We start from the raw sequence: 23,475 nt of genomic DNA, 5'->3' as shown, positions 1-23,475 counted from the left end.
TTTTTTTCCACTTACCATTAGGAATAGGAGGCCTGCAAGATTTTGTGCTAAAGTCTGCAACACTGTCAACATCACCTGCTTGTCCACCATTTACTCCTCTCAACTTTGAAGCGACACCGATTGTGAGGGTGGCTGTGGAACCAAAGCATCCAAGTAGGTTTAACAGAGAACAGGGATAGTAACACAAATTCAGTGTGGTAGTAATGCAGCTACCCACCCTTAGTGATTTGTCTAGTTTATGATTTAGCCACTGAATCAGAGACTAGCCCAATATAAATTGAATATATATGTTGTCTAGAGGGCTGTGTGTGAGTTGTTCCAGCTGGCTCGCTCATGTCTCAGTAGGTGAGGAGAAACAGGAGACCTTGTTGTGCCCTTTTGTGGTCAGACTTAGCTGTTCCACAAGTAAGACACCACATGGTGCTAAAAGTTCAGTATTCCTTTACTGTGAAGGTAAGTAGATCTGTGGGTTTTCCCTTTCTGCTGACATTCTTATATGCTACATCATTAAGCTCGTGGTACAGATCTGCAGTACTGCCTCCCACTGATCCCTTCCTCCAAACCAGGGAGTGGTATATCTCTGGCTTTTTTTGAATTTCAACCCAATTTCCATTTGTTGTTGTGGTGTTAGTAGAACCAAAATAACTGGCTTTATGTTCGGTTGCAAAATACTCTAACACTAAGATTATATGTTTTTTTAGAAAATGATTGGACAGTTTAGCAGTTATTTGTTTCATGTGTTTGAGTAACAGATAATGATATATTGTACATCCTGCATTTGTTAAAGCAGTTTTGAAAGTATTGGAAATTACTGGTTCCGCTGAGTGCAATATTAAGGTAAATGTTAAAATGTTAGGTTAAATGTTAAAGGAAATTAATTCTAGAACTTACGACCAGTTTGGGGGTATTTTTTTTCCTTAAAAATAAGTTACAGAATTTTTACACCGTTACTTAGTTTCCCCTCCTTGGTAACTTCTGACTCTGTGATTTGAATGAAATTTCTTAGGGGGACAGAAGTCTGAAGGGTAGCTATACTTAGGAAAGTTTCCTGAAAATGCACTGCTGCTTGCAGCAACAACAGGAAGACAAAATTTGGATTGCAGGCTCAGCTTGAAAGCAATCAATTGCCCAGTGAGCTGTATATAATCTTGAGGTGGCCCTAGCACATTGTCACATGTGGGTGCATTGGATTGCCACATCAAACTTGCTTTAAAACTGCGTCTGCTTTTTGGAAGAATGACTCAAATAAATATAAATTATTTCCCTGGGTACGTTTTACAAAATTACTGCATATCTTCACATTCATGTCAAAATCTCTCTGTATGGTTACCATAAACTCTAAAAGAAAAAAATAGAAAGTGTTCATCACTCTGTGAGCTTAAATGCAGAAGGCAAAGTTTGAAGTCTTTGTTCAGCTCTGTTGACCATGTGAACTAACACTGGGGTTTTTTCCCCTTTTTGTTTATTCTTATGTTTGTTTTTCAAGGATACTTTTTTATTACACCCTTAGCTTAGCAGTAAATATCCAATATCATTTTCTTTTAATAGTCTCCAAGTGAATGACAAGTTTAATGTCACTTTTCCTTCTGAATATGAATATGCATTCCTAGAAAGCCTTTGGGTATTCTTTAACATGCATGTAAAATAAAAAAAGGATTCATAATTAATTTTTTTAAATTGTATTCATTATGAAAGGCTGCTGACTTGAGGTGTTTATGCATAGCTTTGATGTAATCTAGCCAAATTTGACTCAGCTGTGGCTGTTCATTCTCCATTAACTTTAAAGCAACTCTTTTTAAACACCTTCATTTTAGGGACAGCTGTGATTTGTTTCACTGAAAAGCTCTCACATTCCTGATTTTTCCCCTTTTCAGGTTTTAATTGCTTTAAGGCTTTTCAGTGGCTTCCAGCTAATTTAAAATCCTTCCTGTGCTTCATTTGCTCTTATGCCTTATAAGTAATCCATATGGAATGCTTTTCAGTTTTATTTTAGTAAAGTTAATATGCCATTATTTATGTATTTGAAGCATTTTCAGCATTAGCAATTTAGAGGTTGCTACACTTGGTCGTGAAAGATTGTAAGGAAATACAATAATTTACTGAAAGATGACATTAAACAGCTGTAATAAATAAGAAAGGTTATAATTTGATAATTTGTGAAAATGATGAGTGAAGTCTTGAATTTTTTAATCACTTCATATCAATAAAATTCAGGGGGCTTTATTGGTTGTGAACTGTTTATGAGCTGTATCTGAAATTAATTGTATATAGGAAGCAACATAGCACAGTTACAGTCAATAGCTGGCTTGTTATACTGAACGTGTTGTAAAGCTGCACAAACAAAAAATGTGCAACCCATTTAAGTGTGGATTGCATCATCAGTATCTAAATTGTTGGTGACAAATTCTGAGTACAGCTTATGTTTTCAGTTACTGCTCTTAAACCCTACCACTCTGTGACTCATAAGCAGAAATTTGCCTCTCTGAAGGTTTTTGAATATTCCTAAAATAAGTGTGTGTGTTTAGACTTCCACAGAAATGAGTTTTACTATTTCTCGTTGTAAGTCTATCCTATTTCAAGTATTCCTTATCCAGTATTACTTTGTTAATAGTATCTTATTTTGCCAGGTGAGATGCCTCAGCTGGTCAGAGGGATGAAGCTTTTAAACCAAGCTGATCCTTGTGTGCAGGTTTTAATCCAGGAGACAGGAGAACATGTGCTGGTGACAGCAGGAGAAGTTCATCTTCAGCGTTGCTTGGATGACCTGAGAGAAAGGTTAGAGGGGCAAGTAGGAAGAAATATTTTTGGTTCAGTAGATGGCTGTTGTATTTCTCTGTCAGATGAATATCTTGATTTATATTCTGGCAAAATAGAGCTTTACCACCAGCAGTTTTTACCATTGGGTCATAAATGTACCTTTGTGTAGCTGTAAAATTATCTACAGTGAGGTAGAAGCCACCAGCTTATCACTTCTATACATCTTATCTTTTGGGCACTTTCTAGAATTATAAATTGCAGTAGTTTTAGGAGTCCAGTTAAGAATGTAATGTGGTGTTTGTACAAAATAAAAACTGAGAGGCATCATGTCTTGTAAATGACCTCTCAAAAATTAGAAATCACCAAGATTAAAATTTTATGTGCACATTCTATCCCATTCGTTTTCTCTTCTCATTTATTATTTTTTTCAAATGTTAATCTGTTCTCATTCATGAGCAATATTTTTTGCAAGCATATGTGCATATATTTAGTATACTCTGTTTCTTCAAATGATAGAAGAACAGTTGTCTGAAACAATCTTTTCCTATAAGTTCATTTCATAAAACATTCCTGGTGTTTCTGCCACTGTCATTTTCGTTCTAAACCAAGAAGCAAACCTGATGATGTATTGTTGAGTGTTGATGTTACTGTACTCATACTCATTTCAGGTTAATATCAGAGAATAGTAATTTCCTATGGAAGTTGTAAAATTGGAAGTATGTGTTAATGTTTATCCTCATTACAACTTAGTGCAACACATTTTTACCACTTCTAAAAACATAGTATTATTTATTAATACACCCTACTTAAACGTAATGTGTTAAAGCAAAACTGATTGTGCCTGTCTTAAGCTGCAGTTTGCATAGCAAGACTGTATAAATGCCTTTCTTCTTGGCAACGGTCTAAATTTGGAAAAAAATCCTAAAATAGTAGCTACATGACAGGGAAATAGGACTGTAGTGAGGAGCTAGTAGCAGTCCCTATATTTACATTCCTAACCTTTGGTTTTATGTGCATAACTTTGGGGTTTTTATGAGTTGTCATCTAATTTGGCTTTTAAGAGAATGATAAACTGTCAGAAGTGACCACTTTGTGTCCTTTAGCTGTATTCCTCAAGAAAATGTTGTCAGTGTTCTAAACTATCGAAGCCTAAAAACACTCTGTGCTTGAGGGATTGTCAGCAAAACCAAGAAACACCTGCAAACACAAACCAGCAGAGCTCCCACCATTGTCCTGCCTGACACTGATGCCTGTTTTTCTCACTTGGGCACCATCTCCCAAAAGGAGCTGGGAACAAGTGTGTTTACTGGCTCATGCTCTATCAAGTCATCCCTGAGGATTTGGCATCTCTCAGCTGCCATCCCTCACGTACTGGCTTGTGGGACGAGAGTTGTCCCTTCCTTCTCTCCCCATTTTCTAAAAGGAAAAGCCCACAATGGGATCCCTGTCTTGCTCCATTCCTCATGGATTCCATGTAAATTCTGACAGTGGTAAACTTGTACTAGTTAACTATTAAAGCACGAAGAGGAAAAATTGTGCTCTGAAGTGTGAACTGTATTAGCTCTCTGTGTGTCTGTACTTATGTTTAAATTCTTCTAAGCTTGCATAATTTGGAATAGCAAATTGTGAACTAGGGATTGAGGCAGCATAAGATGACCTTAAAATGTGATCCACAAGTTTTTTGCCCAAAATATCGGGGAAGGTTATTCAAAATAGTTTAAGTCACACCTGAAGTAGTGGTGCAGAATTCTGATGTTATCATCTACCATAATTGCATCAACTGGGTTTTGCAGAGTTGATGTTTTTCGACTAATTACAGCTGAGGGTTCTGCTGAATTCAAACTACATTGTATTGTCTTTGTCAAGATTTTAATCAGACTTGTTCAAAAGTACATACTTAATTTTAGCTTTCCCAGTGTGTATTTAAAAAATTATGTTCAAGTGATACTTATTGTCAAAGATGTGGAGAGACATGGAAACAACTAAAAGATCAGTCATCTGTGTTTATCTAAATGATTAAATATGTGTGTTCTGCTTAATTTTGCTAAATTTGTTTTTCTTTTTTCTTCCCAATTAGCTCGTCTTCCCAATTAGTAAGAAATTAGACCTTGTAACTTTGAACATTTATTTTTTACTTTTTACAATAGAAATTTTTAGAGAGCACTGCAAATACTAAGCACAAGGGGATTAAATTACTCTGTTCAGAATGAGAAACAGAGAGAATTAAGGTAGTGGTTGCATGTGAGGGTCTTCTGTTTGTGTTTTTGGTATAATGCAAGTGCCTGGAAGAACTGCAAAAAGGACAGTTCTCCTGGTTTTGATTCCCATGGAAATAAACCTTACAATTGTATTTGCTTTTTCTCTGCAACTTTTTTTATCGCTCTGTCAAGATTTACCAGGACATAAAAAATTTTTCTTAGTCCTTTTGTTGTCATTTAATGAATCTGCTCAGAAATTGAGTGGTTTAGAAGGATACACAACTCTGAACTTTGAGTCTGTCAGATAAATGTAATAAATAATTCTTCCTTTTCTTCTTGCCATCACTCATAACATTTGACATGCCTAAAATGTTTCACCTCACTTTAAAGCATCACTTTTTATCATGAAACTTTTGTAACAGTGGTTATCAGACCAAAAAGACAAAAATATTTCTGTTAACTTTGTGCTTGTTGCTGTGCCAGGAGTACTGAAAAAATGGGAGTATCAGCTCTCCAAGTGCTCCTGGCTGAAGATAGAGTACTTTTACTGGGTTGACAGATCTGGGTTACCTCTGTTCAGCTTACCCAGTCCTTCATCTTCTTGGGGCATCTCAACTGCATGAGGAGATGTACTGGTTGAAATCAAGTGTCCATGTTGCTCAGTAGCATGTCTGCAGCAGTGTGGCCCACCACAGTTTGGGAGGAGTAAAATCAGAGTAACTGTGATGCTTTCCTGGGCCTCTGTCGATTGCAGTTGAGGGTCTTTCGTATTTTGGCTGTCAGTTAATCCTAATGAGCCTTCCCTGTGCCCCTGGTAATTTTGCACCCTCTGTTGTACTCTTTAAGCATCTGAAGGCTGCTGGTGCTCGTGTCCCTTTGATTATCTTTATTCTCAATGTTTTTCTAGTTCTGTTGTATTTCTTTTGAGGGCAGAGAACAGCAGCACATAGTTTCCAAGACGTGGGTGAAGCTGTGATTTACGAAGAGGCAGAGCAATGCTTTTGCTTTTATTTTCTTCAGTTCCTTTCCAAATATTTTTGAAGACGTAAGAGGCAATGCTTCTTTTTTGAAGTACATAAAATTTGAGTTTGAAATGCATTATCTGGTAGTCTGTGTTGCAATCACATTTATTCATGAACATCTGTTCCATGTTAAGGCCATTGCCCTACCTCCCGCAGGTTTACAAATATTTTCAGAATTTGAAAACTAATTTTTAAACTTTGTTTTACAGGTTTGCAAAGGTACAGATCAGTGTATCAGCACCTATTATACCGTTCCGAGAGACAATCACAAGACCTCCAAAAGTCGACATGGTGAATGAGGAGATAGGAAAACAGCAGAAAGTTGCTGTCATACACCAAACAAAAGAGGACCAAAATAAAATTCCTGAAGGAGTTCAGGTTGATTCAGATGGGCTTGTTACGATATCTACTCCAAATAAACAAGCTACTCTCAGTGTAAGAGCAATGCCACTTCCTGAGGAGGTAACTCGACTTCTTGAAGAAAACAGTGACTTAATTCGAACTATGGAGCAACTCAACACATCTCTGAATGAAGATAAAAAAACCCATGAGATAAGTCAGAAGACTCTCGATAGAATCACAGAATTTAAACAAAAGTTGGAGAAAAATCTGCAGGGAAGAAAGTGGAGAAATGCTGTTGATCAGATCTGGTCATTTGGACCACGGAAGTGTGGGCCTAATATTTTGTTATATAATTTTGAGGGCTATAAAAGGTCTGTGTGGCAGTGCCTTGGGAACACTGTGAAAGAAGTAAGTAAATACAGAGACTTTGACAACAGCATAGTAAGTGGATTTCAGCTGGCTACACTTTCAGGTCCCATGTGTGAAGAACCCCTCATGGGTGTTTGTTTTATAGTGGAAAAATGGGAAATAAATAAAGTTGGAGATATGCTGTCAACTAGTAGGCAGGATTCAGGGGAAAATGATGCCACAGAACATCAACAAAATGAAGATAATACTCTAGGAAGCACTGATGAAGGTCATGGTGCAAATGAACACCAGGACAGGAATCAAAGTGGTACAGAATCACCTGAGAAAATTAGTAAACCCAAGGGAGAGTTGTCACTTGCAGATTGTTATGGTCCCTTCTCTGGACAGCTGATTGCCACCATGAAGGAAGCCTGTCGTTACGCGTTGCAGGCGAAACCCCAGAGACTTATGGCAGCAATGTACACGTGTGAAATCATGGCTACTGCAGAAGTGTTGGGTAAGACCGAGAAATTAAACCTTTGTCAAGGATTTGCTTTCTGAGTTCCAAGCTGAGGTTTTATCAATGAGACCAAATCAGAAAGTATAACTTGATTAAAAGCTTTGTCAAAAGTTTTTTACAGTTCTTCAGTGACTTTCTAAAGCCTGTAGTATTTATACTGTTCTGAATGAAAATTTAGCATTCTTGCTTGTCTGAAACATATGCATGAATAGCAATGCTATACCTTTTTGGAAGTGTAAGATACAAATGTTGCCTTTTTATGGAGTTTTCATAATATCAACTTCAGTAACCATGAATATAAATATTGCCCATATGTTTAATCATTAACTCCATGAAGAGATGGGAAATCTGTCCTGTTTGTAAAGTGAGTGCAGAATCTTATGCCATGTCAACATGTGTTGAGTTAATATAATAAATAATATAAAATCAGGAAAAGGGACATTAAATTATTGTTACAGTCCAGTTGGTAATTTTGGTTTTTCTTAAGTAGCATCTGTATCCTTCTGGTATGCAAGTAGATCACTTCGCAAACCCAGTGCATACCAAATTGTGTCACTTATATTACCTTACCACTTACACCTACTTAAACTTGTTTTTATGACCTACTTACAACACCACTTAACTTACCCTAACAGTTGTTCTTGGAGTGTTCCATGGGAGTTGCTTGCACGCTGAATCCAATCCAATGCACAAAGATTTTTTTAAAAACTAACCTCCATTGCATTTAAGCTATTGGCAAATTTACTTTGATGGTACTAATCATGACAGAAATTATAGCATATCCCATATACAATAATAAAATATTTGATTACTTGTTGTAAAAAATCTTAGCATAACTCAAGCATAATGATAGCAGTCCAGAGAGCAAAATTTAAAATTGTACGTAATGAAAACAAATGCCTTTGAGTGAGCAATTGTTTTGTACAGATACATGATCCTGTTCTTTTCTGGCAGTACTGGCCATCCTGTGGTGATGCTCATCCTGTGGTGAGCTTATTAACACATTCCCTTAAACGCAACTTACTGTGACATAGAACTTTGGCATTTTAAACTATCTTTTCTAGCATGTAAGAATGCCTGTCAAAACTAGACTTTGTAGTGTTACATGTTATCTCTACATCAGGCTATAAGGAAGATATCGATTTTGAAACCACAAAAACCCTGTATATATAAATTGCTGTTTTCCAAAATACACACTGCCCAAAAAGCATGATTATTTGCAGTCAGGGAGTTAAGATGCATTGGCTCATCAATTGTGCCATAAACCCAAATGGAAGCATGGCTTTATAATGCATATATATATATTTTTAATGAGTGTAATTTAGGACTCAGACATGCAAGCAAATTAGTCCAATCTAATGAATGTGAGTTGTGGGGTAATAGCCATGGACATGCACTTGGTTCATTACAAATTCATGAGTTTAATTATTATTATGGAAATTTAAGCTAATAAATTGCATCCTCATTAGGGGAAGTGAAAAGCATGCCTGCTGTCCAGTCAGGCTTGGCAGTTGACATGTGAGAAACCACTGGCTTTTGTAACTTTATTCTTCCCCTTGGCATTCCATACACTGATACCCAGTGAAGTTTAATATGTCTTCATATTGATCTGCTTGTTTCTAAGATGCTTCTGGGAGAGTTTTCAGTATATAAAGCTTTTTCCATCAGACTTTTCTGAACTGGAACTGAGGAGAGGAACAAGGAGAGCGGAACACAGGGATGTGTTAAAAGCTTATACATGTCCAGTATAATGGACCTTGGGTTTAGATTTGGGCCCTGCATACACCTGCTGTTTGATATACTTTGAACATCTCATTCCTACAGTTATTTCACTAGAAAAATCCATTTTTATGCACAGTCCTGCTTTACGGAAGTTCTGTGTAAAGTCTCAAAAGCTGAAGAATGTTCTGAACTGGTATCACATTTAATTATTGTTATTAGCTTTTGCCTGCTGATATTCCTACCTTTTGAACTCTTCTTTCTTTCTTGTGTTCTGGATACTGAAAGGTAGACAGCCTTTTCATTTTAAAAGTGTCAGTGAAACATAGTTGGGACAGGACTTGACCGGTCTCTGTTGCAGCTTTAGTTTTTGGATTTTGATAGTATTCCTTAATGTGATTTTTTTTTTAAATTAAGTTATTAAAATTTTAGATCAATTCATAGTATTATCTCTGACTGAGTTGTGTGAATGAAGACATGCAGATCCAAAACAGAAGAGCAGCTCCTTCTTCCCTGTTTGCAAAGTTTATGGTGACCCCTGGCTCTTGCACATAGTGATACTGTTTCCTTCCAAGTCTTTCTGTCCAGTAGGAAGCTTTATTTTTTTCACTTACTTAAAGTATCCTTCAGTAAAGCAGTGAACAGGAACTGGATATTTCAAGGAGCTGGACTTAACACATAATGGAAGTGAGTCCATTATGCACAGACTTCTGTATGTTGCAGGACCATGAAGCTGTTTTTGAAGCACTGTTGTGGTTTCAAAAAAACTGTTTGAACTGTTTTGAATAAGACCTTACAGTATTCCTTGGTGACTGATGCTTCTAAATCCATTAAACTAATTGGAGTAGAACCAATATTTCTTCAGTATAATGCAGTCTGCCCGTAGTGGTAAAACTGAAGCCCTTATATAGGTTCTTTGTGACACCATTGATTGAGCCAACACTCCAGACCACTGGGATCAAATACATATAGCTGAAAAACATTTACTAAAGCTATAAATTGTCTTCTGGCATCAAGGAATAATCTTCAGTGAATTATGGCCAGAATGTGTGCTTTGCTTATTAAATATGTGTGGAAAGTTTGCTACGTCCTACTAAAAACAGTAAAATAACCTATAAACTGGTTTTGAACTTACTTGCTTTAGCAAATTGCCTTTAATATATACTGTGTGTTACATACACAGTATATGTACAGTGACCGTGATATGATACTCTTTTGAATCGTTTAAACTTGCATTTTAAAGCAGTTACTGAATTGTGAGCTGTGCTGAGAACTGACCCTTTCATATCTGAGAATATTTTGGACTCTCTGAAATTTCCATAGACTTGAAATTGCTTAATTATGTTAACCAAGGCTGTACCATGCCTGGCAAGGTCAGTGCCTTATCTTCAGAATGCATTAATCTTTTTGTGATTTTAAATGTAGACTCTTAAGTATTTCCTCAATTTTCTCATGAACATTAAGAAGACAATTGTGCACAGTAAAGGTGAAGTTCAGTCAGAGGGACAGTGAGGAGGTCCTGGTAAGGGCATGAGCAGATAAAATTATCAGTGATAATAGGAAGAGCACTTCAATCCACATTTTATTAGAGAACTGAAAACTCTGAAATGTTTGCTGCTGAATTGATGCTTCATTCCTTGCATCTGACAGAAAGATTTAATTGTACTGTGTGCCTGTGCTGAATTTCCTGAAAAAGGACCAGATTCTGTATTTTAAAAATAAGGGCAATAAACCCACTCCAACATTTCCTCAATATATATGCAAATCAGTGCATGTGGCTGTAGTATTTAATGATACCTTTCTGTCAAATCAGAATAGGTGGCAGTTATTACAAAGTAATGTATATTTCTAATTATTTCCAGTAAGAGTCAGTTTTGCCCAACTATTCAAAAGGTAGCAGTATGTATTCATGTTTTTTCAGTGCAATATAATATATTTGAACCTCTTAGAAATTGTTATTAACTTGTTCTTCACAGCAAGGTACTCTTAAAGTTAATTTGTAGATCTAATACTTATTAACTGTTCACGTCCATAAATGTGGGCATTCCTAAACCATTTTTTCAGTGTGTAGGTTTTCTTGATCTTTTTACCTTGATCTTTTTATCTTGATCAACACAAATGTATTTGTTAGTTTTTGTCTGTAGAATACTTAATCATAAGTTAGCATAACTGATTTAAAAATTTATTGCCTACTTTTTTGTCAAGCATGGACATTTTCACAACTACTTTCATGATATATACACTGTATTTCAATGGATTGAGTATTAATTTGGGAAAGAGGATTGAAATTATCCATTACTAACTTAAGACTGCATTAATTAAAAAACTAATTGAACACATTAAACATAATAAATATATAGTATTTCAGATAAGGTAGTTTTCAGTGATATGGTAATCCAAACAAATTTCTAAAGGTAGCTAAGATACAATTCCTGAAAGAGAGTAATATTTCGTCGTAATGACTCTCAAATATTTTGGTTGTGAGAAATAAAGCAAGTTAGGCACGTAATCTGACAAAGTGCCTTTTAAAATCAGTCATATGATTGTGTAAAATGTACCTCTGTGGATTTATACATTAATCATAATGTATTAAACGTTACTCATATGGTTCTTTACATTGTTCTGGCAGATTATGTCAGTTGTTTGAATTTAATGGATCTGCTTAATTGATCCACTTACAAGGAAGAATTTTAGCCAAAGAAGTTGTGCTTAATTTTACTTAATGCTGAAGCTTCCTGAACAAGTATTTATGTACTTCACGATGCAGAATATAAATGCGCTGGTAAGCTCATCAGAATTCTGTCTTTGCAGGTCGTGTGTATGCTGTCCTGTCCAAGAGAGAAGGCAGAGTGTTACAAGAGGAGATGAAAGAGGGGACGGATGTGTTTATTATTAAGGCTGTCCTGCCAGTAGCAGAAAGCTTTGGTTTTGCTGATGAAATCAGGAAGAGAACCAGTGGCCTGGCGAGTCCACAGCTGGTGTTCAGCCACTGGGAGGTAAAAATATCTATTCACTCCATCTGTTTTGGTGATCTATTTCCTGTAGATGTGGCAGACTGGAATAATAAGCGGAAAAGGTTAAGTTTTGGTCAAGGCATTTGATTAATTCTTTTTTGAAATGAAGAGGAAAAATGTATCCTTATGTTAGTCTTCCTTCTTTTTAAGGATATACTGTTCACAACTGTATTTACATTTTGTTTAGACGGAATGCTTTTTTTATTTCAGTTGAAAGTAAGTCCTTCATAATTGAAACTGATTCTTCATAAGTGTGTTTTACTGAATTTTATGTGCCTTTTTTCATGAGTTCTCTGGTGAACTTCTTTGGGAGTGGGAAAAATCCCAAAGCCACAAAACAACCCCAACCTACCACTAACAGAAAATGTATCAATAAATATAATGCACATGAAAGTTAACCTTTTAGGGGTTAGCAGGCACTTAGATATTTTTTTTGTCCTTATATATTCCAAATCAACATATATTTTCATACTTAAAGGCAAAGGGGATAGATTTCATTCTCTTAAAATTAAGTGTGCCGATAGTAAGTGGAAGTGTCCTCAGAATCATTCCCTTTGGTCATCTTTGTAACTTAAATGAAGAGGTAAATGTGAAGGTTTAAAGGATTTTAACATGCAAGTGGGAAAGCAGATGAGGAGTGTCAACAGCTGAAAGTGCACTGTAGTTTGTTCCTATGATGTGGACAGTAGGTCTTCAAGGAGAAATAGAAGAAGCTGTAAGTCTGAGTTCCTTCTTTAAGACAAACCACATGCATTGTAGGGCTCCTCAAAAGACTCCACTGAAGGAGCTAAAAATGGGTTCAAGGGCAAGAGTCAGTATAAACTTTTCACATTAAATTTTTTAAATTAACTATTAAGTCTAGATTTTCCTGGGTTTGCCTGGGGGTTTTTTCGTTTGTTTGTTTTAGTCAGGTGTTCCTTTATTTGATGTTAGAAGCCAGTAGGAACTTTTGTAAATGGATAAGAAGTCTTTCTCTTTGTTTGTTTCATCTTCTGATTTATTTTGTTACCTCAAATGTCAAGTCTCTGAGTACAACCAACCACAGATTTTTAAGGTCAGTAATACTTCATGAAGTTGCCAGCTATGGACTGCTCACCACTGTTTCTTTCTGAAATATGTGCTGGTTTTTCACATGGTGTGGGTTCTTCCTCAGTTTCTGTAGCTAAATTGTCTTGGTAGGTAGTATCAATTAAATGCTCCACTAACAGTACTTCTTTGTTAGTAATTGTTGTAACTCCCTCAGGAATTTTATGTGGATACCAGTGAAAAAGGAGGACCTCTGCAAACCAGCCATGGGCTAACAAAAGATTTGGGAATCCTTGAAACAGTACACTTGGAAAAGTATCTTCTTTAGCAGTGGTACCTTCCTGGTGTTAAAAGATGCAGGGACCAGGGACTTGCCTCTCCTCCCTCAGTGCTGATTAATTTCATTTGTAATTAAGTTTGACTTCACAGAGAACCACAGAGGAGAAAACCAGCTACACAGAATGCAAAAAGGAAAAAAAAAGGACAACCCTCCATAGATGGTATACACATAAAAAATTGCCAAACTACAGCTTTTGAATATAGGGATCTCGGTGTAAGGCAGTTACAGGTCAGATACCTTAACCAGTGAGTGTTGGCAGTATTGCATACGGCAGTCTTGTCAGTTTGGATGTTCTCATCTGAAGTGCAACTGGTGAGGTTTTGTGGCTTAACTGGTCTTTTGTCTGAGTGGCCCCTGACATCAGTGCCCTAAAGAAATATCAGTCAGAAGGATGATAATTCCAGCTAACCACTGTTCTGTGCCAGCTTCTTTAGGGTTGTAGCTGCTGTGCTCCAACACTAAGGTAAAATGCAAACCCCGTGTCTCTTGGCCTTCCCTTCCACCACAAACCCTGTGTGTTCACTCTCAGATGTTATGAACTTCACATAAGAGAATGTTCACATGTAATTATAGATATGCATGGGAAAGGGAGATTTGAACAACTAGCAACATTTTCTAGAATTGACCCTGAGGAGAGATTATAATTGCAGCTCGTATGTTAAAATGTAGTAGGAAAAATTATTGTGTAAGCCAGTCACCTCTCCACCTGGCAAATCTACCAGTCAGGAGTGTTGGGATTTTTTGTCTCACTGAAGGCCATGCTAACATATTTTTGTGACAAAATAAGCCTTTTACTAAGCTGCTAGTAATGTTGGCTCTGTGCAGTGGTGGCAGAAGGAGTGGATGTTACTCTCCCATGATCAGCAGAATTGCTAAATAAATACAATTTTCAGAATCTCTAGTGGTGGCATGACAGGGAAGCCATGAGAAATGGTTTGTGTCTCAGATCCTGTTTATTTTTCTCTCTCTATTCTGCACAAAAGAAAACCCTCAAATAAAAAACTCTGTCAAGTGTCATCAGATGTTAGGCATGACTTTGACATTGCCACCTTAGTGATGAATTATAATGGTATATGTATATAAATGATAAACACCAGCATTTTATTTGAATCCCTGTTACTTAATTTATCACTGTGTGAGATATGATGTGAACTGTGTAATCTTAAAGTATTTTTTCCTTAGTGTTAAAAATGGGAAGAAAATGCAGTAGCTGCTTGGTTTTGTTCTGCATTGTGTTCTGCCAGGGTATAGCTGCTGCTTTAATTGCATGATATCCAAACCTTTCCATGACATTTGGAATTAATTCTGTGTTAGTGGTGTTTTCTCAGTGTGCTCACCTCATTAGCTGAGTACCTGGGACATGCATTTGTCTACACAGATTCCTTCTAACATGTTGTTTAACCCCATTTTACACTTAGTGAAGTAGATGCTTTTTTGGATTTTTGAACTTTTAAACACTTAATCTCATGGACATCCCATACATAGAGTACATTTAAAGAATTAAGGCTTAAATTGACTCTTTTATTATATTTCATTAACATGATTTGTAGACTCTAAACACAGGAAGGTCAATGACAGAGCCTACATTTAAATGAAGCCATTTTGGTCTCTGTGGAAATGATATTACCTTTTTTTTCCCTTCAGTTAATGAACGTATTTTGTATAGTTCAGATGGCTCCAGCCCCAGGGGACAGAGCAATACATGTATCGAGGTCTATCTTGTCACATACTCCTTCTTTATTAGTTTCTTCTGGCATGCTTATATAATTTATTCCTGCTAGTAGAGGACAGCACCAAGTAACCATTAGTGGGAGCTTTCAGTTTGGTCCCAGCTTACACAAATTAATTTTTAAAGTTAGGCATTTTCCTCTATAATAAGCCTAGGCAAATGTTAGGTGTGTTGGGTTTACTTGGCAGTATTTTCATAGATTTCAATATCAGCTTTCTTCTGAATTGTTAGTTTAAAATGTTTAACTTCAGGATAATTATGAACTACTTTTTTTTTTTTGTAATCCTTGAATTAGTAATACACCTTCAGTTAGTATATGTTTTTGTTTGAGCCTGTTTCCTTTGTTGTCTCTGTTCTTTGCAGTTCAATCTTTTAGTCATGTCATTTTACCTTAATCATAAGGTTCTCTAAACAAGAAGATATTTATGGTTGCACAATGCTTAGAATAATGGAACTCTAATCCCATTTGGGAAATCTGTGTTATAAGTAAAAATATAGTGCATGTGGCTCTATACAGATGCTGATTGAATTTTCTACTAGTTGTAAGGTTGTGAAATGTACAGTATTTCTGTTAATTCATATCTCTTAAATTACATAATGATTAGCTGTTAGACACACTTTTATTCTTGGGGGGGCATGAGTGAGCTTCGTGCAAACGTGTTTAATCAGAATTCTTTTTCGTTATCCCTTCTAAGAAGAATAGTGTCTATCAGGAGTCTGGAGAAACAGAAAGAGAAGGACTGCATGTAGTAATTGCTAAGAATGTGAGGAGGCATTCTGAATCTGGAAGTCTTATATTCTGAATTTGAATTCTTTCTTTTCAAATTATACGTCATTTTACAACTTGGAAGATGAGGCTTAATATAGAAGTTGCTGGATGAGATTGTTAGGCTTGAATTGAACAGGAAGCAGGCTAAAGTAATGAGAGAGACTCGAAGAATCTGTGAGTCTACTCTAGCTTTGAACTGTAACTTTGCATGCATTATTGTGCCAGTGACAGTTCAGGCACATAAATGAATTCTAGGAGTAACCTGGAACCTTTCAAATATGAGAAGCTCATTGTATTGGCAAGGACATTTGAAGCTAATTGAAGCAGTAAATAAAAGTGCTAGCGGTGTGGCTTTAATTCTCTTTCTCAATACATGTTTCTTAAGTAATAGGAAAAAATGCAGCAGTAGAGCCACGTCTCCTTTTTTTATTTCCAGTTACCAAATTCCTGTTTGCAGCTACTGACTGAAGTCAAGGCTAAAACTTAGCTCATTGAGACACAAACAAGGATGATGCTCTTGAGCCAAAATAAACTTGTATGAGTTTATTTTATAACTGTGTAAGTGTTCATTATTATATTATTTCTTGTAAGAGAAGTTCTTGTGTCTGGCAGGGCATTTTAAGGCCTTGGCAGTCCCCCTTATATATTGTGAATGGTAGCTCCAAATTATGTGATACTTTCAGAGGCTCATTTTCCCTGTAGGGAATCTACACTCCTAACACATACATGGAGGGTATTCTCTGTTCTGGAAGCACACTGCCTGTATCCAAATGGCCTTGCATTTGTCTGTGCTCAGTGCAGAAGCACTTGTACAGCATTACCCAGCACATTACATATGCTGTTTTGGAAAAACAGCAGGTAACTATTCACATAAACCTCTGCAAAGTTCTGCTATTCACATAAACCTCTGCTATTCTACCTGAAAGTAAGTTTACATGAACATTTTTGTTTTCCGGGCTGCTTCAGGCATTCCATACATTTATATCATCTGTACCTTTTAAAGTTGCAGAGTCTGTGTCGTTAGTAGGTGATGGACACCACTGGAGCTGCAAATGCTCTTGAAGTATCATTCTTACATCAAGTTTTCAAAGGTGGAAGGGATTCTGATACACTGACACCTGTATCATCTTTGAAATTGTGCATAATAGTTTTGAATTATTTTTTTTAAAGGAATTTCTGGCATAAGGTTTATCCTGGTGTGCTGAGGGCTGCTGGTGGTACTGACTCTAGTGTTTCTTGGGATTTCTTATTAAGTAGTTCACAAAGGCCATAATGTTGCTTGCTGATCTTAAAATCTCCATCAGACAGTGTTGCTCTGCTCTTTCTATTCATCGTCCAACTAAAGCATTTTGCACATTGATGATATTTGGCTCCGAAGAAATTTTCTGTCTTCATCAGGCAGTAAGGACCAGTAGGGGAAATGCTACTAGGAACATGGCCGTGTTCCCAGATCTGCCTGACCTTTTGGATGAACTAGGCAGATCCCTTCTGTTTGCTTTTGATGCTTCTCTCAACCTTGTTTTGCATAATTAGGCTGCCTTAGGCAGAGACTGTTTCATACCATCATTTTGTGAAATGCACTAGACAATGGGACCAGGATCAGTATTGGAGCCATCTGGGTGACACTGAAATGCAAATAATAAATCATCCTCAAGTTAAGGCTTAAAATTCCAAGTCCTCTTGAAGTGCAAGTGATCTGCTCTAACTCATGTCTTATTGACAAGCTTGATTAGCTTACATAATCATTTGCAGGATTAGTACACACTGTCATCTTTCAGTATTAACATAGTATGCTCGTAGTATTTCTATTTTTATTGATTGGTTATTACAGGTATTCAGATTATGTCTCTGACAAAGATACAAGCATTTATTGCTTGAATAATTAATGTGTAGCTGTTAGGCTGAAAAAAAGTGACATCTGTTTTGCCTGAGCTGCTCTGCATGCTGTTACTGAACAAGTCTTATGAGACTTCATTGTTTGGGTGTGTTGGTTTGAATAGTGATATTTAATGAAACATCTTGCTTTAGAATGATTTCTTTTTCTCAAGAATACCCTTCACTTACAGTGTTTTAAGTAATGCATTCACTTCTGTTGGAATACCTAATCCCAGCTGACTACATTATAAACTGTTTCATTTATACCTAGAATGGGCTCATAGTTCTGACTAAGTGATGGGACACACTTCAGAATGCATTTGACTGGGTTTTTTTGATTTTAAGTCACAGTTTGAACAAATTGTATCTGAAAAATTAGTGTATGGAAAAATCTAAATAAATTTAAAGTGACATACAACATAGTGTTTCTGAACATCTTTTCTGCTTTGATCCTGTGGATCTTTTGGGATCCAGAGTAAATGCTGTCTGTGAAATAACTACATCATATTCCAGAAGGATTGATCCATTTAGAATCTAATTAATCATTTAGGACTTTATCCAGGCAAAAACTCAATTTCTGTCACAAATTCCAGAGCCATCCCTGTGTGGTTCCCATGAATACAAACAATAGCTCAGGGCCTAAAAAGGTTCTCAGCTCTGATTCCAGGAAGCCCAGATCCACCATTGTGACAGTCCCTGTTGTAAGGAAGTTGATGGCAATGCTTTGGGAGCGTTATAGGGAAACGTTTTCTTCCTTTTGCTTGCTTGCACTGTATTAACAGAGCATGGGGACTGATGGATGCCACCTGCTATGAGCATTTGCTTTGATACATTAATATGATGTGAATAAAGGGGAACAGTCTAGTTTGTGTCCTCACCTTCACTTAGAGAATCAGAACTTTTAAAAAAGAAAACTTCCTACTTATTTTTGTGTCTCTGTGGCAGTAGCACCTCTGTGTACTCAATTTAGGGTTACAGTGACTTCTTAAAGGAGATGCACAGCTGGTGCCCCAGATTCCAGCTGACTCAGCTGATCTGGCTTCCTCTTTCTCATTACTTACCAGGGTGTGGTAACACATGTGCTGAATAACTCACCTTTTGCAGTGTGTCTGCACCATTTAGGTAGCCATGGTCCTCTAACAGAAATTTCTGATGCCACCAGATGTTGCTCTAGGAGCAGTGTGTAGTGGCTGAATTATTTAAACAGGTTGAGAAGCAAAACTAGCTCCTGAGGTAGTTTTTGGAACCTAATTAACCTCTTCCCAGAGCAGCTGTGCATCATGTAGCAGTACAGGGTTCACTCAGGATTCCGTAGCCCTGTGCTGCAGTAAGTTTGCAGGTTTACCCTTGCTGGCTACTTATTAGTAGCCAGTACATAAATTTGAGCCTCCTGTTATGCTGACTTTCCTGAGGCCTGTTGAAGGATAAAGAATTATTATCAGTGAAAGAAGTATTCAGGGCAAAACTTCAGTAGAGCAAGTCTTTCATCAATTATTGAAAGAGCCAGTCTGTCAAACCTGGGGATTTTCTTAAGCATCCATCACTGCAGTATCTAAATATTTACAGGTAGATGAGATCTGTAAGTTGAATTTTGTATACTTTTGGACTCCTCTGTTGTATTCATTCTTCAAGAACTGCTGTTTCACTGTTTCTCTCTGGGCATGATTTCTGGGTGTTACATTTCTTGCTAATGTAAAAAAAAATTCATCAAAGGGGATAGTAACAACCCTTTAAGTTATCATAGTTTTAGCTGTATGACCGCTCTCAGTAGTACAGTCTGGAAAAAATCCATTGAGCATGAGTTATCTTTTCTTTTTCATGTGTTCTCGGACTTTGAAATTTTTGTTTGTTCAGCTGTTTAAGCAGATCATGAACAGTGAAGTCCCTGGTAGCTTTACATTATTAAGATGTTCAGGATGAGCATCACCACAACTTCATTCAGTCAACAGGCAATCCTCACTGCCCTTTTTCTCTGTTTCTAAGGCATAAAATAATGGTAAAACTTTCAAAGTCTCAGAAAGTGGGGAGCATTCTTTTTTTATTGGTGTAAGCTGTCAAAGAATCACCTTTAAGTTTCTAAGCATTGGTTATAAGGCCCTGTGCAAGATTCCAGAATGGGTATGACTCAGGCAGATTCTTCTGTGGTTAGACAGTCTCTACGTTTATGTTAAAAATAAACATAGAAAAATTTGGAAAGCTAAGTTTCGTACTGTTTATTTCTGAGCTCTACTTGCTTTTGGTTTTCAGCCAGACAACCCAGTGCATAGTTATTTCCCACATAAATAATTGAGATTGGCTGTCACTTTCAGCACAAGTAATACCCACTTAATTTAACAGGACTATGTATGTGCTTAGCTGTGACAAACTAGAACTGTTTTTTTTTTGGTTTAGCTTTACATACTATTTTTGCAGGATTGAACCTTCAGTGTTACCTAATACAAACTAGACATCTGCCATAGTCATTCTCTTAACTCCCCTGAAAATGTAATTGGTTTGGTTGTGTTAGGTGTTATTTAAGATGAGGTGTTAAATTAGGACTCAAAATTGTTGATGTTTCTTGGGAAAAATGGCCATCTTAAGTCATCAGTTTTTAATTTCTCTTCTTGTTAGTTTGTGTAAGTTAAGCTTTAGGAAATTTTGCTTGGGTTGAAATATCATATGGCAATGGAAAGGATTTGTCAGAAGAGAAAGGTTGTAGTAGTAGAAAAGATATATAACATTCAGCTAAAATTGGTAGTTTAGGGAAATTTGTTCTCTACTTGTTATTTGTTCTCTAGTTATTAGTGCTAGTGCTAATTTTTGGAAATTATTATAGAGTAATATACTGAATTATTGTTGTAACTATCATAATTCTTGCAGTAACTAATACTTGTCTGCACTCTTTTTTCCATGAGGATTTTGTTTAAGAAATGGATAGAGTATTATCTTTATTTTTTGTAGTAAAAATGTGTTACTTGTAACTGTATCTTTTGAGGAAATTTACAGTGAAGTAAAATAAGTATTTTTGAAATTTACAGTAGAACCTGTATAACAAAATATGGTTAATTCCATCCCTCCCTGGTGTTCATTTTTAGGGTTCTTGGAAAGTGATCTTGTTATTTCTCTCTGATTTCCTTAGTGCTCATTAACTACAGTGATTTTTTACTCTGCTCTGTTGTTATTTGTCCTCTGATGGGAAGAAAAGTTAAATCTCAGGACTGTAAGGCTGTGTAATTTTGGTTGGACACCCAGACATCAGTTTCTAGGGAGCATTTTCCAGATTTGATTATACGTGCATGTTCTATGTGCTTAAGACTTGATGATCACTCTTAATGACTTAGGAATAATTTCTGGTGCCTGCAGCAATTATACATATGGGTAGAACTGAGGTGGATTCTTAGGAGCTTAGATTTGGGGTGGGAGGGAGAGCCCTTACTTCTTTAGGTCTTAAAATACTTGCTTGTAAAACTAAAACTTCTGAAAGTAATATGAGAGTCACTAACAGTAAGAGATTAAATTGTTACCTTTGGTTAGCTAGTTACCATAAGCCTAGAAATTTTGTGAAATTTACATAGTCCAAAGGTAGAGGGTAAATATCTCTTCTGACTTGGGGAATTAAAAATTTTGTAGCCTTGTTATGTAGAATGAAATGAGAAAAAACTTTAAAGACTTGTAAGATAATTAGATCTTTGCAAATACTCTCTGTGGTAGTCGGAGAAGTGTGGGATATATAAGATGAACTGGGGTAATGATCCAATTATTGTGTGCAATCATTCTGTGATCATATTAGATCTAAAATCTCTTCTAGATGAGGGCTAATAAGCTGTAAGAACAACTCTGCTAAATATGTTAGAACCAGAAACAGTGATTTTTAAACCATCTGTCCAGCTCAGGATTGGGATTGAAGAACATAGGGCACAGAAATGAGCAGAAACCTTCAGTTCTCCTAAATTCTAATAAAACCATCATGAGATAATATTCGAAGTTCCTTAATGAAAATTGAGGCTTTTCTGAATGTTATTTGGCGCTGTTTGCTGACTGACAATTAAAATTGCTTTTAGAAAAAAATTCTATGCAGGTAATTGTGACTGAATTTGAAAAGTTATCGTGGGCTTCTTAGGACAAGTGCTACATAGTGTGTCTTAACTCTTTTCTGCTTAAATAGCTGATTGCAGACTTTCCAGAAAACTTTATCTGCTCTACTTTCATATTTCTCTACTTTAGCAATTGATTACCTGACATTATACTAATAAACTTTTGTACTGTTTTATTTTTTTTGTTTGTTTCTTTTTATAGATCATTTCAAGTGACCCATTCTGGGTACCAACGACCGAGGAAGAATATTTGCACTTTGGGGAAAAGGCAGACTCGGAGAACCAGGCCCGCAAGTACATGAATGCAGTAAGAAAGAGAAAGGGACTGTATGTAGAAGAAAAAATTGTGGAGCATGCTGAAAAGCAAAGAACTCTCAGCAGAAATAAGTAGCTGTGTCTGCCTCCTTTCTCTCCTGACTCAGCTGGATTATTTTCTATGCAGCAGATTCAAAATTTCATCTGGACTTCGTTCTTTGACACCATTTTTCTTACATGCTATATCTGTGGCTTATGTTTTAATAAACTTAAGCCTTTCCAACTTTTATACAGAGAAAATAGTTTATTTATTAAAATAAAATATAGGCAGTTGGTATAAATTTTTAAAATTTGCTGCCCAATTGAACCTCTTGTCACAAGGATTAGGAACTCCAAATTTAATTTGTTTCTTTCTGATTTATCATGTGTAGTTATAGTTAGAGCTGGTTAGTTAGCTTGTTGCAAATAAACTATGCACTGAATTTAATGGTTTTGACTCTTTTTTAAATTGATTTCTGTAATGTATTTGTCTCTCACCAATACTTCCCATAGCTACCTGTATGCAAATAGTTCTAAGCCTATTAGGAGTTTCTAAACTGTTTGTTTTACTCTGTTCCTCATGTAAGCAGTTAACCTAAAGCAGTAACATACCTTCTTTAATTCAAAGGTCAAAAATAGCACATGTGGAAGACTTAAGCCCTGTAAAAAACCAAGCAAGATTTTTCTTTTTTCCTTCCTTCAAACTCATCTTATTAAAATTTCATAGGATTATCCTAAAGTGGGAGCTGCTGTCTCTGAACTAGACACGCAGCTACTTCTGCCAGTCCTGTGTGTGTGTTTAGACTCTTTGAGAAATTCTGCCCATTCACTCTGTTGTTTTGAATTCAGTGAAAAGGGACACTTGCAAAAATGTATAAAATATCTTGCTGTTAGCAGGTGTCTAAGATGCAGAAGGCTCCAAAATGATTCAGACCAAGACTAACAGGAAAAAAAGTCCCCACAGGGGGTAAGTTTTAGTTAAGAAAAGTGGAAACCTTGGATAGGAGATCACAGAATCATGGAATATCCTGAGTTGGAAGGACCCACAAGGGTCATCGAAGTCCAACTCCTGATAGATAAATATGATGCATGGATTATCTTCTCATTTGGCTGCTTAGATTTGTAAAAGGAAAGAACAAGATTTCTAGCAAGTTAAGGCTGAATAGATAGGTGTCCTTCAAGAGGTTCAGATATTAGCTAAATGAATTGGAAATAAGTCCTTAAATTTTGTGCCAACTCTTGTCTTTTATGCTACCTCTTGTCTTTGCTAATTGCAAAAAGTTCTGTTTCAGATAACCATGCAAATAGGTTGTTCTTTTCTTTCCAGAATATAACCATTCCTTTAATTTGTGATTGCCTTGTACTCCTTTAGCACCTGCCTGGTCTTCCTGAATAATTATTCTCTGTGTGTCAGTTAATGCAGCAGGGAGAATTTACTCACATCGGTTT

General features: G+C 36.4%; 1 protein-coding gene across 2 annotated transcripts in view; it reads left to right on the top strand.

The window, feature by feature from the left end:
* Positions 1-22,474, top strand: part of EFL1 (elongation factor like GTPase 1) — a 70,310-nt gene extending 47,836 nt beyond the window's left edge. For both annotated transcript variants that reach the window (XM_027644158.1, XM_027644159.1), the window contains exons 16-20: positions 22-153; positions 2,628-2,775; positions 6,187-7,184; positions 11,718-11,902; positions 21,935-22,474. In XM_027644158.1, coding sequence (XP_027499959.1) covers positions 22-153; positions 2,628-2,775; positions 6,187-7,184; positions 11,718-11,902; positions 21,935-22,123 — 1,652 coding nt within the window. In that variant the 3' untranslated portion in view covers positions 22,124-22,474. The remainder of the gene's footprint in view (positions 1-21; positions 154-2,627; positions 2,776-6,186; positions 7,185-11,717; positions 11,903-21,934) is intronic.
* The last annotated feature ends 1,001 nt before the right edge of the window (positions 22,475-23,475 follow it).

The sequence above is a fragment of the Corapipo altera genome, unplaced genomic scaffold, assembly GCF_003945725.1.
Source record: "Corapipo altera isolate COAL_440 unplaced genomic scaffold, ASM394572v1 50, whole genome shotgun sequence".
Taxonomy (NCBI): domain Eukaryota; kingdom Metazoa; phylum Chordata; class Aves; order Passeriformes; family Pipridae; genus Corapipo; species Corapipo altera.
Note: the sequence above shows the minus strand (reverse complement) of the source record. Positions and strands in the feature narration are given on the sequence as shown.